General features: G+C 32.1%; 2 protein-coding genes and 1 non-coding gene across 5 annotated transcripts; 1 reads left to right on the plus strand and 2 right to left on the minus strand.

The window, feature by feature from the left end:
* Positions 1-2,160: 2,160 nt before the first annotated feature.
* LOC112792181 (uncharacterized) lies at positions 2,161-5,794 on the plus strand. Of its 3 annotated transcripts, none has more exons than XM_025835312.3 (7): positions 2,161-2,393; positions 2,469-2,585; positions 2,651-2,877; positions 2,963-3,174; positions 3,502-3,604; positions 3,680-4,050; positions 4,129-5,794. In XM_025835312.3, exons 1-7 carry the CDS (start codon positions 2,240-2,242, stop codon positions 5,756-5,758), a joined length of 2,814 nt encoding a protein of 937 aa, XP_025691097.1. In that variant the 5' UTR covers positions 2,161-2,239; the 3' UTR covers positions 5,759-5,794. The 3 variants fall into 3 exon arrangements, with proteins under 3 accessions (XP_025691097.1, XP_025691099.1, XP_025691098.1); XM_025835314.3 differs by having other exon boundaries at positions 2,651-2,726; XM_025835313.3 differs by lacking the exons at positions 2,161-2,393; positions 2,469-2,585 and having other exon boundaries at positions 2,741-2,877; positions 2,971-3,174.
* Positions 5,795-6,043: 249 nt separating this feature from the next.
* On the minus strand, positions 6,044-6,115 carry TRNAQ-UUG (transfer RNA glutamine (anticodon UUG)). Its single transcript has one exon. It is a non-coding gene; the product is annotated as a tRNA-Gln (tRNA).
* A 538-nt stretch (positions 6,116-6,653) lies between these two features.
* On the minus strand, positions 6,654-8,170 carry LOC112792184 (uncharacterized). The gene has a single exon (XM_025835316.3). The coding sequence runs from the start codon at positions 7,907-7,909 to the stop codon at positions 6,779-6,781; it is 1,131 nt and encodes a 376-aa protein (XP_025691101.1). The 5' UTR covers positions 7,910-8,170; the 3' UTR covers positions 6,654-6,778.
* Positions 8,171-14,931: the final 6,761 nt, after the last annotated feature.

Genomic DNA, 14,931 nt, shown 5'->3' on the forward strand with positions numbered 1-14,931 from the left:
ACAATCTCACACTCTTAAACATTAATATTTAAATAATAATAAAAAATAATTAGTTTTAATGATCCTTTAGTATTCCTTTATCTAGAAACATTCCAAAACTCCTTATCCCATACTTCTGTCTCTTAGCAAAAAAGTCTAGTATGTAAATATGTCAGGTGTTTCATAATATTATTTTTATTTTTTCAATTCAGGTAGAATAGAAAATACAATATTTTTTTAAATAATATATTACAGATAATAAATAAAAGAATATATAATATATACAACAAATCATATCAACCATAAAATTTTATTAAATTAAGAGTGTCATTGTAAATTTAAAAATGTCAATCTCCATCTCTTATATATATTTTTTGGACAAAAAAAAGAATGTAAATGACGAAGTAATTAGACCATAACCGACTTCACAGGATAACGGTGAGGTTATCACAATGGCTATATCATCAAAGTCTGTAACCATTGAATCTTGACAATAATATATTGTAATAAGTATTAAATGTCGAAAAAACGGCAGCCACATAGGACAAAAGTTAAAAGAAAAAAAAAAGACTTTCATCATCTAATACAGTACGATTTAGCATCGAATGTTTTGCAGATTATTTATCCGACCTGGTTCTACACATGACAAAGATAGATGATTCTACATCATTAGATACAATTTTATACCATTAAAAATATTATTAATGGCTAAAAACCACAAAATCTACTGGTCTTCTAGACTTTTATTTTCTATATATATATATATATATATATATATATATATATATATATATATATATATATATATGAAGTAAAAGGTATAAAACAATTTAAGTATTTTTTGTTTACTTTTTTTTTTAATTTGTGCTACACTACTCTTCATTAATTAAGTGAATTGTAGCTCTTCATTTAAATTTTAGACTTTAAAATTCAGAATTTAAAATTTGGAATTTATTATTTAAAATTTATGATTTGAAGTTAGTAATTTAAATTTTAGAGTTCAATGAGTCATACACTCTTATTTTTTTAGTGCATTAGCATTCACCTTTTTCTTTTATCTTCATATATAATTTTATTTATAAAAGAATTGAAATAGAAAGTAGAAATATTACTATTGTTATTTTTTTTAAAAAATTCTAAACACAACAAATGCAAAAGTTAACAAAAAAAAACTTAAAAAAGTATCAATACTTTTTGGTTAACCAAAGAATATCATTGACGAGTAAGCAAAACAACTGATATTTTTTTTTAATTCAATCCTCTATTATTTATTTTTGTTAAAAAGTTATCAATTGAAGGCTTGACAAATGGCCCAAATAACCTACCCTTCTCTTCTCCAATAAATTTTTCCATCTACTTAACAATGTATTCTCACGTCCCAAAAAAAAAAAGTATTCTTTTTATTTCAAAATAATTATTACTTTGACTTTTTTATATATTAAGAAACTAGTGTACTTAACCAACTTAGGTTGGTCGAGTAGTAAGCTCACTCGTCCGCTTAAGCAAGTGTCGAGTTGTCGGGCTAGGAAATACCGTGAGCAAAAAAAAAAAAGAACTAGTGTACTTTATAAAATAGATTTGGATATCTTATTTTTTTAACAAAAAGAATACCAATTAATTTTAAATTAAATTATAGTATATACACACACAAAAATCAGTTATCCACTTATCCAAACTAACATGTGTATTAATAGTCAAATGTATAATAGTTATTTTTTTTACATTAATTTTAAATCAACCCTTATTATCAACTCTAATTTCGTAAAGTCCATGTTGAAAGTTAGAATTCCATTGCATAATTGACCGCTCATAATATTCTCTATAATGAACTAAAAAACAATCTATGTATACCGCTTAGACAAGTATACATGTATGTCCAAGTTTAGAGACAAATTAAACAAGTTTGATTAATGTATATAATAATAAATTTTTCTTGATTTTCACAAAAAAAAATGTATTTGATTTAATTTAGAAGTATGTTGAGAATTTTCGAGTAAAGTGTATGAAATTGCTTTTATTGTTTTATCCAGGTAAGAATGTTAGTTAACAATGGAATTGAATTGATTAATCAAGTAGTCACCTAACTTTCTTTGGTGGCATGGTAGTTAGAAGCATGCAATACGGAATTAGAAGTAGTAAGTGAAGAACTAACTACTCATAAATAAAAGACAAACCTCTGATCTTCCTCTCACTCGAACCATTCAACAAAGATACTCTTATTTTTTTTTTCCATCTCAATGGTTGCTACCCTCCTATTTCAATGTTTGTCATGGGCAGATCCAAAATTTCGTACATGGTACCTGATTCCAACAACATAAACCAAGTTCTTGTACAGAATCCTCCTAGTACTACCACCCACCAATGTTCATTCCCAACTAAGCTTCTACTGTTACTGCGCCGCCTCATCCATTCAAGTAAGCTCCTTAGAAAACAACAACCTTTTAGAATATGATGCTTTTATTCATTATGATGGTTGAGTTGAATTGTAGAGGAAGCTGATGGGGGTTCACAAAGTAAGGAAGAAGAGAGAGTGTGCTCATGGTTATACACTTTGGCTCACTCTCAGAAATACATTGCCTTCGAGTATGTTGCTTCCACCGAAAGAGGCAAGTCAACAATATTTTCATATTGAATTTGCTCCTAGAAAATGTTTTTAATAAAGTGTTTGCAGGTCTAAGTTTCACTGAAGCAGAGAGGAGGCTAAAGGAAAATGGGCCAAATGTTCCACTTGAGTATTCTTTTCCAAGGTGGTGGCATCTTTTGTGGAATTCTCTTTTCCATCCTTTTAACATGATCCTCATTGTTTTATCTGCAATGTCATTCATTGCTTGTGACGATGCAAATGGATGCATCATGCTTATACTGGTTTTCATTAGTGTTGCCCTTCGTTTCTGTCAGGTATACTTGCCTCTCACCTTGTTTGTTGATCAAGAATGAATATAGAAATCATAAATGCATTCACTAAACTAAATGTGATTCTTAGGAATACAGCAGCTCAAAAGCAGCCATGAAACTTTCTGAATTGGTAAGGTGCCCAGTAAAAGTGCAAAGATGCGCTGGTAGAGTTGTGCAGAGAGAGTTAATTGTTCAAGTTGATCACAGGGATATAGTTCCCGGCGACATTGTCATTTTTGAACCTGGTGATCTCTTTCCTGGTGATGTTAGGTTGTTATCTTCAAAGCATCTTGTTGTGAGGTATGCCAACTTCAAAATCTACCACCCTTTTAACTTTTAGTATTTTTTACCATCGTTTGTGACGAACACAAACACTAAATTATTTTTAATAAATAAATTTACTAATTTATGTGTACAATTCATGAGTATAAAGTGTAAACTATATTGATTTATGCGTATAAATATAGGTGCAAATTATATGCTTCTTGTGTGTAAAACATTTGTAAATATGGACGCAAATTATTACTGGCTAAAAATAATAATATTTACTGGCCATGTAGAATTGCTCGTATCATAATTGCGCGTGAATTAAGCTAACTAAATTTTACATTGTGACGTTTTGAACAGCCAGGCCTCACTAACTGGGGAATCTTGGACAACTGAGAAAACTGCTGATATCAGAGAAGATCAAAGCACTCCTTTATTAGATTTAAAGAACATCTGCTTCATGGTGAATTGAAATGAACCAAAGACTTTATATTTACAAACCAAACCAATACTAAACCAATACTAAACTTAACTGCAGGGCACAAGCGTGGTTTCAGGTACTGGAACAGGATTGGTTGTATCGACAGGATCCAATACTTATATGAGCACCATGTTTTCAAAAGTTGGGAAGAGGAAGCCACCAGATGACTTTGAAAAGGGTCTCAAGTGGATATTTTACTTGCTTATTTCAGTTATGCTAGTGCTAGTTACAATTATGTTCTTGACAGATTACCTTACATCTCTTAATTTGAGCAACAGCATTCTTTTTGCAATCTCAGTTGCATCTGCCCTCAATCCTCAGATGCTTCCCCTCATTGTGAATACATGTCTAGCCAAAGGAGCACTTGCTATGGCTAAAGACAAGTGTATAGTTAAAAGTTTGACCGCGATTCGCGAGATGGGATCCATGTAAGAATGTAGTCACATTATCAACCAAAAAAAGAAATATCACTCATTTGTCTTGTACTCACTCTTCATATTTTGCAGGGATATTCTATGTATTGACAAGACAGGCACACTAACAATGAATCGTGCAATTATGGTTAATCATGTTGACAGCAAAGGGATGCCCCAAGAACAAGTTCTACGCTTTGCATTTCTCAATTCTTACTTCAAGATTGAGCAGAAGTATCCATTGGATGATGCAATTCTTGCATATGTATATACAAATGGACTTAAGTTTCAGCCATCCAAGTGGAGAAAGCTAGATGAGATTCCTTTTGACTTCATAAGAAGAAGAGTATCTGTAATCTTAGAAACAAATGAGAGACAGCCACAGTTCTCTGGCAGGTTCATGGTAACAAAAGGAGCATTGTTAGAAGTCATGAGAGTTTGTTCTTACATTGCGAATCCTGACAAAAAAGAAGGAATCTCGATTTTCTCTTCAGATGACTATAATAGAGTTTTAAATCTTTCAGAAGAACTAAGCAATGAGGGATTAAGGGTTATAGCAGTAGCTATAAAGAAACTTGGAGAGGAAGCAAGTAATGGAATAAAGACAAGTGAGGAGGGAGACATGATATTCCTTGGACTAGTAACATTTTTCGACCCACCAAAGGCATCGGCGAAAGAAGCACTGCGGCGTTTGGCAGAAAAAGGAGTTGAAGCAAAGGTTTTAACAGGTGATTCACTGTCATTGGCAACAAGAGTATGCACTGAAGTTGGCATAAGAACCAGTGATGTGATAACAGGGCCAGAGCTAGAGCAACTTGACCAAGAAAGTTTCCATGGGACGGTTCAACGCGCCACGGTGCTAGCACGCCTGACGCCAACTCAGAAACTGAGAGTGGTACAGTCCTTGCAGACAGTTGGAAAGCATGTGGTTGGATTCTTGGGAGATGGTGTGAATGACTCTCTTGCCCTTGATGCTGCGAATGTTAGCATTTCAGTGGACTCAGGTGTAGCCATAGCCAAAGACATGGCAGATATCATCTTACTTGAGAAGGATCTGAATGTGCTGGTTGCAGGAGTAGAGCACGGTAGACTCACCTTTGGCAACACAATGAAGTATGTGAAAATGTCAGTTATTGCAAACCTGGGAGGCGTGATTTCACTACTCATAGCAATCTTGTTCCTCAAGTATGAGCCATTAACCTCTAAACAGCTCCTCACACAGAACTTGCTCTACAGCGTGGGACAAATCGCCATCCCCTGGGACAAAATGGACGGAGAGTATGTGAAGAGTCCTCAGAAATGGTCAGAGAAAGGGTTGCCAATGTTCATATTGTGGAATGGGCCAGTTTGCACTCTCTGTGACGTGGCAGCACTCTTGTTCCTTTGGTTCTATTACAATATCGGAGCTGATTTGGATGAGAAGTTCTTCCATTCAGCATGGTTCATTGAGGGCCTCCTCATGCAGACTCTCATCATTCACTTGATCAGAACTGACAAAATTCCTTTCATACAGGACATTGCTTCTTCGCCTGTCATGTGCTCCACGCTTGTCATATCTGCAATTGGAATTGCACTTCCATTCACACCTATTGGCAGAATCATGGAATTCACGCTTCTACCCTTCTCCTATTTCGGATTTTTGCTCATTCTTTTTCTTGGATACTTTGTACTTGGCCAGCTCGTTAAGAGACTTTACATATTGCTTTATAAGAGATGGCTTTGAATAATATTAAGATAGAATATCTATACACTTAGCATTCCACATACATTCTTCCACTAGTACCCTGCTACTGCAACTTATACATCCCTATATAGGTCTAGATTAAAAGTCAAAAACCAAGGTTCAAGCTAACAAGCTCTGGAATTTTAAATTTTTTACTTAGGTATTATTTCTCTGTTTAAAAATCACCGGGATTCAAAGGAGCATGAAGCATGGGTGCATGACAGCGAGCAAAATTTTAAAAACTCATGACAATATGACATTGCCAAACAAACATATATAAAGAAGAGGTCCTACCGGGAGTCGAACCCAGGTCGCTGGATTCAAAGTCCAGAGTGCTAACCACTACACCATAGAACCAGATGTGTGAACCTGCCTTCTAAACCATATTCATAATAGTCAGAATAAAATGAACAAGATTTTCTTCGTTAATATCTTATAATTTTTCTTCGTATAATTTGTTGCATTAGAAATGACTAAAAGAAGGTGTCAGTGATCTGGGGAATATGTGGTTGAAAGTGACCTTGTTTTTCACTTGTTCGAGTCAACTTAATTTAAACGGTATCAGAATGCATTTTACTTGTAAATTAAAGTTACTTATACGAGTATACATGGAGGTTATACTTTATATAATTCACCTATATAAAAAAGAGATTCAATGATCAAGTAACAAGGAAAAAAAGTATCGTTCAGAACAGTTATATTTCTGTTTTATCAAAATATATTGAAAACAGAGATAACCCACATGTGTTTCTGGGCCAATTCAGATGTCTGGATTGAACTCCCTGCTGATGCAATTTAAACAATAATCTACTCTTTCTTAACTTTTCTTGTTAATAGGAAAAAGAAGAAAGAAAAACGGATCCACCAGCACAAAAAAAAAGGAAAAAGAAGGATCTGAGCACAAACACTAAAATTTGAGTGTATAATTAATTGTATTGAAACATAGATACATATATAGAGAGATCATAAGTGGTTTGGATGAACTCTGATACCCTAATTCTAACTTTTGCTGAGGAGATTCTACAAAGGGAGAGTTGAACTGTGGCTCCTAGAGTGTGTAGAAGTGGAGCATTTCCTGTTATGTGAAAAAGGGCTTCTAGGCCTCTTCTGAAATGCTATTGAAGCCAGTTTGTATATTCTTGAACTTGAATTGGTGATTTTGTCATCTTGATCATCAGAATTCAAATCACGAAATATGGATGATGAATCCATGGAAACCGACCTCCTCATTGGTTGTGTAATCGAAGCATCTCTGTGCCTATTCATCTTTTCTAGGGTTTCTCCATCTTCACCCCCATCATCCTCATCTCCAATATTCCTCACTGAACTACTCTCACCATTCTCTTGATTCTCACCAGAACCATTTGAATCAGCCTCGGGAACTATCACCTCCGTACTAACAGAAGTTGCGGTACCGGAATCATGAAGAACGGGTGCGCGGCAGAGAGGGCAATTCTTGTGCGATCTAAGCCACGTGTCAATGCAAGGGATGTGAAAGGCGTGACTGCACTTTGGTAACAGCCTGAGAGAGTCGTTTTCTTGAAACTCAGCGAGGCAAACAGAGCACTCTGAACCATCAATTAGCCTCTCGCCTTTTCTGTAAACAAACACTGTGATGGAATCTATAACCGATTGCTGCAACCCCACGGTGCGGATGAACCATATAGGGTGATCAACCAAGGCTCCCTCATCGTCATCGAAATCCGAACCTGAAACAGCAGAATCTCCATTAACATGGAACAGTATAGGCGTGTTTCCTCCCGTGCGGTTATGCCTCCGGGAACAACAGATCCTTCGGATCAAGGAGACGGCACATAGAAGCATCGCGATTCCAACGGTGCCGGCCATGATAATCATGCCAAGTTGAAGAAGATGCACGTGAAACCCTTCATCACGGATAGGGATTAAAGGGAAAGGGAACTTTGGCGGGATGGGGATAGGGAGTGACAGTGATGATTGAAGAGGGGAAGGAGAAGGTGCTGGGCCTGGGCCTGGGCCTGGGCTAGGGCTAGGGCTATGTGATACTGTGTTCATAATCATATGCTCATTCTGATGTTGCAGTTGCGGTTGCAGTAGCACTAGTTTTCTGGGAAGAAAACCCATGAGCGGCGAAAGAGAGGATAACGTTTGAGGCATAAAGTGTGGCTTCATTAGCTGACCAACATAATTGGAATTTAGCGGCTTTCCTTTTTGGCGAATTGGATGACTATTAACATTTTAGTTATCTTTTTGCGTAAAAACATCTTTACAAATACACCACACAGCTTCATCTCCTTCTTCGTCCAAAGTCAATAGGGCGTTTACGCGTTTAACTTTAAATCATGGTGGGCAGTTAAGAGATTCCTATTCTATCCTATCATATCATTAGTGTTTGTGATTGTGATTGTGATTGTGATGCTAGTAACTGCTATTGCCTTATTGGACACTCCACGACTCTTTACTTACCATAGTGTGTTTGACTAGTTGACCCTGTACAACACAACATTCTTTAAAATCGGAAATGGTTAAAAAATTAGTCAAAAATAATTATAATTTGTTTTATTAATTATTGTGACAATTAATAAATATTAAATAAGACAAATTTTGATTGTATTTTTTGTCTTTTTAACATTATCCCTTTAAAATATATTACTAGTGCAGTGATCACCAAGTATTACGTATGTTTACATTTCATTTTATTTAAGTTTAATTACTCTACTGATTTCTATAATTTTACCAAATTTTTAATTTGGTTTTTATATTTTTTTTTAATTGAGTCTTTGTACCAATTTTTTTTTAATTGAGTCTCTATGCTTCTTTTCTTTTTAATTGAGTCTTTGTTCTATAATTTTTTTTTAATTGGGTTCCTATATCTTTTTTTTATTTGGATTCTTGCACCAATTTTTTTTAGTTTGGTCCCTATAAAATTAAGTCAATTACTGTTAAAAGGAACTTAATTAAAAAAAATTAATACAAAAATTCAATTAAAAAAATAGTATAAAAATCTAATTAAAATTTTCTTAAAACACTAATAGAATAATTAAACTTTTAATTTATTAAAGGAAACTGTATTTATTCCTTTTGTATATTTTTTTATGATATCAAAAATACATATTTTTATTAATTACTTTTAATATTAAAAATAAAAGATATATAAAATAATATATACATAAATTATGCACACGTATATATATGTATATAGGTTCCGTCGGTTATGCTTTGACAACCAATTATATTATAATTTAAATTCTCTAAAGTAAAAAAAATGATAAAATAAAAATTTAATTATTATTAATTTTATAATTTTTATGAAATATATATTTTGTTATATTAAAGTAATTAATTTTTTATTTTATTATTTTACTAATTTTATTAATTTTTCTATTTACCTAATTTTATTAATTTTTTTACTTTAAAAAAATTTAATCCATTATATTAAGTCACCTCAGGTCTTAGCATTTGACCATTATTAAATAGAAGTAGAGTTGCACATGAATCGGATAATATTTGTATATTTGCAGTATTTCGATCTAAATTTTGTGGATATTATTTAATCTGCACTATAGGATCAAATTGCAAATTTGGCCGTGATATTCGCGGATTTGCATCATAATTTAAGAAAATAAATTTTAATATGATATAAATTTTAGTGTGTTGTTTTATGAATTTTATGATATCTTATTTTTAATTTTTTATGTTATATTTTAACTTAGAATAATTAAACTTAGACCTTATGTTATTATTTTTTATTTTTGTTATTCAAGAGATTTTTTATTGACAATATTTTAAGAGTAAATAGGCTTAAATATGTGAAAAAATAGATTTTTTGGACATTTTTTTTTGTAAAAACAGCCAAACAGTATTTTTGAATTATGCGGATATACCTGATATTCAATCCGATCCGCAAATATGCGAATCGGATTGGATCTGACCTACAAAAATTTGTATATCGTATCCGATCCGATGAGTGCAGTACGGATCGGATAGAATTATAGATTATATCAGATTCGATTCATACGCAGTCCTAAACAGAAGATATCAGATCTTAGAAAGTATAAATAAATTTTTTTTACTGTAATAAAAATAACTTTTTTTTAATATTTAAAATTTTAAATTCTCTTTAATATATATTATTTATTAATAATTTTAGGATAATATTTTTTTGATTGAGTTTTAGAGTGATACTTAGTTCACATATAATTAATCCAAAAATATTTAAAAATTTTAAATTACAAAACTTATCTCAAAAATTAAATCAAAAAATAGAATATTATCTTCTCCAAATATCAAAAAATAAAAAATAAAAGAAGAATATCAATTTTTTCACTCCTATTATCTTAAATTTGCACCATTCTTTTTTTTATAAATACCAAATGCAATTATTCTGAAAAGCAACCTTTTGTTATAATATGAATATCTACTCGGCATCTACTTAGCATGACTTATCTCTCCAATTAAATATTTTTAGACGGTATAAATATTGAATGGAAGACGGTGCAAATTTTTAAGATTTGAAAAAGTTAATATTGCACTTGTATAAATAGAGATTTAGATAAAGACAATGTGATACACTACAAAATATAAAAATACTCTTGGTTCTTTGTCTCTATACACATTGCAATATATATATATATATATATATATATATATATATATATATATATTTTCTATTATATTGGGATACTAATATTGGTGATATCAATATTAGAGTTTTATATTTATACTTTCTTATTTTATATTTATTTTTTTATTATTTATTTATTTTACAATACGTTATCAGCACAAGACTCTGATCAAAATTTAGAAAGACTCAGATAATAAATTTTCATTATGTCAAAACTCTCTCATCTTAAATTTAATGCTCATGATATATTTAAAAACAACTACTTATCATGGATACTAGATGTCAAAATTCGTCTTAATTGAATGGATTTTGGAGATATCATTAAGGCTGAAAATAATGCATCCCAAAAAGATAAAACCAAAGCTATGATCTTCCTTCGTCGTCACCTTAACGAAAGATTGAAAAATGAATATCTCACGCTAAAAGATCCTGCAGATTTGTGAAAAAATATTGAAGAAAGGTATAATAATAAAAAAATAGTGATACTTCCTCAAACCCGATATGAGTGGACGCACTTACATCTACAGGATTTTAAATCCATAAATGAAAACAATTCAGTAATGTTCTAAATTACCTCACGAATGAAATTATGTGAAGAAAAAATAACTGATAATGATATGTTAAAAAAAATTTTCGACCTTCCATGCCTCGAATGTGCTCCTGCAGCAGAAGTATCGAAAAAAAGAATTAAAAAATATTTTGAGCTAATTTCTTACTTTCTTGTTGCTAAACGCAACAATGAATTGCTTTTAAAAAATCATAAAGCTCATTCAGTTGGCGCTGCCCTGTTTCTTGAAGCAAATGCGGTAAATCATTATCCCATAAGAGGTAAATGACAATGTTTTGGTAACAAGAAAAATAATGGAAGAAAGAAAAATTATGTTCACAAAAAACGATATTGCCAGAAGTGGGATAAAGAAAGAAATAATAGACAAAATAAATCAACAGAAGATCAATATTTCCATTGTGGTGGAAAGGGCCATTGGTCACGTACCTGTCGTACCCCGAGGTACCTAGTTGATCTTTATCAAGCATCCTTGAAAAAGGACGACAAAGAAAAAGAGAAGAATTTTGTTTCAAATGATGTTGCTGAAAATTACACCACTCATTATGAAGTATCTGATTTATTTGAAGATCCTGAAGGAAATATTGGCATTTGATCAATGATGGAAAAGTTTAATATGTTGGTTTATTAAAGTTCTCATGTAAATAAATAATATAAAAAAAATTCTTATTACGTTTTATTTCTAATGTATTTAAATTTCAAGTATGATGTATATAATTAATGTTTAATAAAATATTAATGTCTATGTTTAAGAATTTCAAAATCATTAAATGTGTTAAGTTTTAAAATAATAATAATAATAGTAATGGCAATAAAATTCTAGTATATGACACTATTTTTATGTACAGTATTTCTTAGAAAATAATTTCAATTAGGAATACAATTTTACTGAGCATGTACTGCTACTCATTTTTTTATTATTATTTGTCTTTGAAAAAAATGACAAATATATATAATGAAGATGTTTGCCTTACGAATAGTGCAAGTTCACACTCCATTCTCAAAAATAATATATATTTTACTCATCTTGTGCCAAAAAAAGAATATGTTAATACTATTATTGGTTCAAACAATGTGATAAAAGGCTCCAGAAAACCTATAATTTTGTTTCTCGGAAGAACAAAATTTATAATAAACAATGCGCTACCAAGTCTCTAAGAAACTTGTTGAGTTTTAAAGATATTCGTCGAAATGGATATCATATTGAAACAATGAAGGAGGGAAACCATGAGTACTTATGTATCACAACTCATAATTCAAAAAAAAATTATATTAGAAAAGTTATCCTCACTTTCATCTGGGTTATATTATACTAAAATTAGTGCAATCGAATCACATGCCATTGTAAACAAAAAATTTACTAGCCCAAATGAATTCATAACTTGGCATGATAGATTGGGTCATCCGAAAACAACTATGATGCATAAAATTATTGAAAATTCCCATGGGCATTCACTAAAGAACCAGAAGATTCTTAAATCTAGTGAAAATTTTGTTGTGTTGCATGTTCTCAAGGAAAGCTAATTTTAAGGTCATCACCAGTAAAGATTGGATTTGAGTTCTCTAAATTTAGAAAGGATTCAAGGCACTGTATATGGACCTATTCATCCACCATATGGATCTTTTAGATATATTATGGTCCTAATAGACGCATCTTCGATATGGTCACATGTGTGCTTATTGTCTTCTCGCAACCTGGCGTTTGCGAGATTACTTACTTAAATTATTCTATTAAAAGCACAGTTTTCAGAAAATCCAATCAAAGCAATTCGTCTTGATAATGTTGGTGAATTTACTTTCTAAGCCTTTGATGCTTATTGTATGGCTAAAGGAATAAGCGTTGAACATCAAGTAGCTCATATTCACACACACAATGGGTTAGCAGAATCACTTATTAAACGCCTCCATTAATTGCTAGACCCTTGCTTATGAGAAAAAATCTCCCAACCTCAGCTTGGGGGCATGCTATTTTACATGCCGCAGCACTTATTCGTTTGAGGCCAACAAGTTACCATCAGTTCTCTCCTATGCAATTAGCTTTTGGCTAGCAGCCAAATATTTTCCATTTAAGAATATTCAAGCGTGCAATATATGTTCCCATTATACCACCTCCTCGTACCAAAATGGGACCCCAAAAAAATTGGAGATATATGTTGGATACGATTCTCCCTCTATAGTAAGATATATTGAGATACAAATTGGAGATGTATTTAAAGCCTGATTTGCAGATTGTCATTTTGATGAATCAAAATTTCCAACATTAGGGAGAGAGAATAAGCTTCTTGAAAATGAACTTAATTGGAATGCATCATCTTTGATGCATTTAGATCCTCGATCAGGACAATGTGAACTAGAAGTTCAAAAGATTATACATTTGCAAAGAATAACAAATGAATTGTCTGATGCATTTTCTTATACAAAGAGGAGAACTAAATCTTATATACCAACTGAAAATGCCCCAATTCAAATTGATGTCTCAGTTGGACAAGTAGCCACTGAAACAAATTCACACTAGAAGCGTGGTAGACTTGTCAATTCCAAAGACAAAAATTCTCGAAAAAGAAAAGAGATAAATACTATTCTTGTTGAAAAAGATAAAGACATAGTAAAGTCACCTATAGTTATCCAAAATTTTGATATAATTTTGACGACAGGAGACGTTCAAGTACCTGAAAATTATGAAAATGACGATATCTCGATAAATTATGTCTTTACAAGAGAAAAATGGGGCCGAAATAAGACAATTGTCAATGAAATATTTGCATATAATGTGACATTAAATATCATGCATGAAAGTAAGGATACTGAGACAAGAATAGTCGAAGAATGTCGACAAAGGAATGATTGGCCAAAATGGGAAGAAGCTATGAAGGTTGAGTTAGACTCACTTGCAAAACGTGAAGTCTTTGAACCTGTTTTCTGTACACCAGAAGATGTAAAATCTGTTGGATACAGATGGATATTTGTGAGAAAACGAAATGAGAAAAATGAAGTTGTACGCTACAAATCTTGACTTGTGGCACAAGGTTTTTCATAAAGGCCCGGTATAGATTATGAAGAAACATATTGTCCTGTAGTGGATGCAATAACATTGCGTTATTTGGTTAGTTTATCCACATATCATAAACTACATATGCCTTTAATGGATGTGGTAACAACCTACTTATACGGATCATTAGATCGTGATATCTATATGAAAGTTCCTGAAGGACTAAAGATATTTAAACCATCTAATGAATATTCGCAGGGTTACAAAGATCTTTATATGGTCTAAAGCAATCTGGACGAATGTGGTATAACCGTCTTACTGAGTATCTAGCCAAAAACGGATTTAAGAATGATGATATCTGCCCATGTGTTTTCATAAACAAATCTGCATCTGGATTCATTATAATTATTGTGTACGTTGATGATTTAAATATCATTGGAACTCCTGAAGAGATTCCAACAATTATAAAAGCTCTAAAATAAGAGTTTGAGATGAAAGATCTTGGAAATACTAAATTTTGTCTTGACCTGCAGATTGGGCATACAAAAAATGAGATTTTTATTCATCAAACAAGATACACAGAAAATATCTTGAAGAGATTTTATATGGATAAGTCACATCCATTAAGTACCCCAATGATCGTAAGATCTTTGGATGTGGAAAATGATCAATTACATCCTAAAGAAGAAAATGAAGATATCTTTGGTCCTGAAGTACCATATCTTAGTGTCATTAGAGCGCTAATGTATCTTGCTAATAATACACAACTCGATATATCATTTGCTGTGAATTTTTTAGCATGGTATAGTTTCTTTCCAACCAGAAGACATTGGAATGGAATCAAACAAATCTTTCGATATATTCATAGAACAGTTGATGTGGGATTGTTTTATCCATATGGATCCAAGTCACAACTAGTTGGCTATGCAGATGCAGGATACTTGTCTAACCTACACAAAGAAAAATCTCAAACAGGATACCTGTTCACATATGGTGGTACAGTTATATCATGGAGG

The sequence above is a fragment of the Arachis hypogaea genome, chromosome 13, assembly GCF_003086295.3.
Source record: "Arachis hypogaea cultivar Tifrunner chromosome 13, arahy.Tifrunner.gnm2.J5K5, whole genome shotgun sequence".
Classification (NCBI taxonomy): domain Eukaryota; kingdom Viridiplantae; phylum Streptophyta; class Magnoliopsida; order Fabales; family Fabaceae; genus Arachis; species Arachis hypogaea.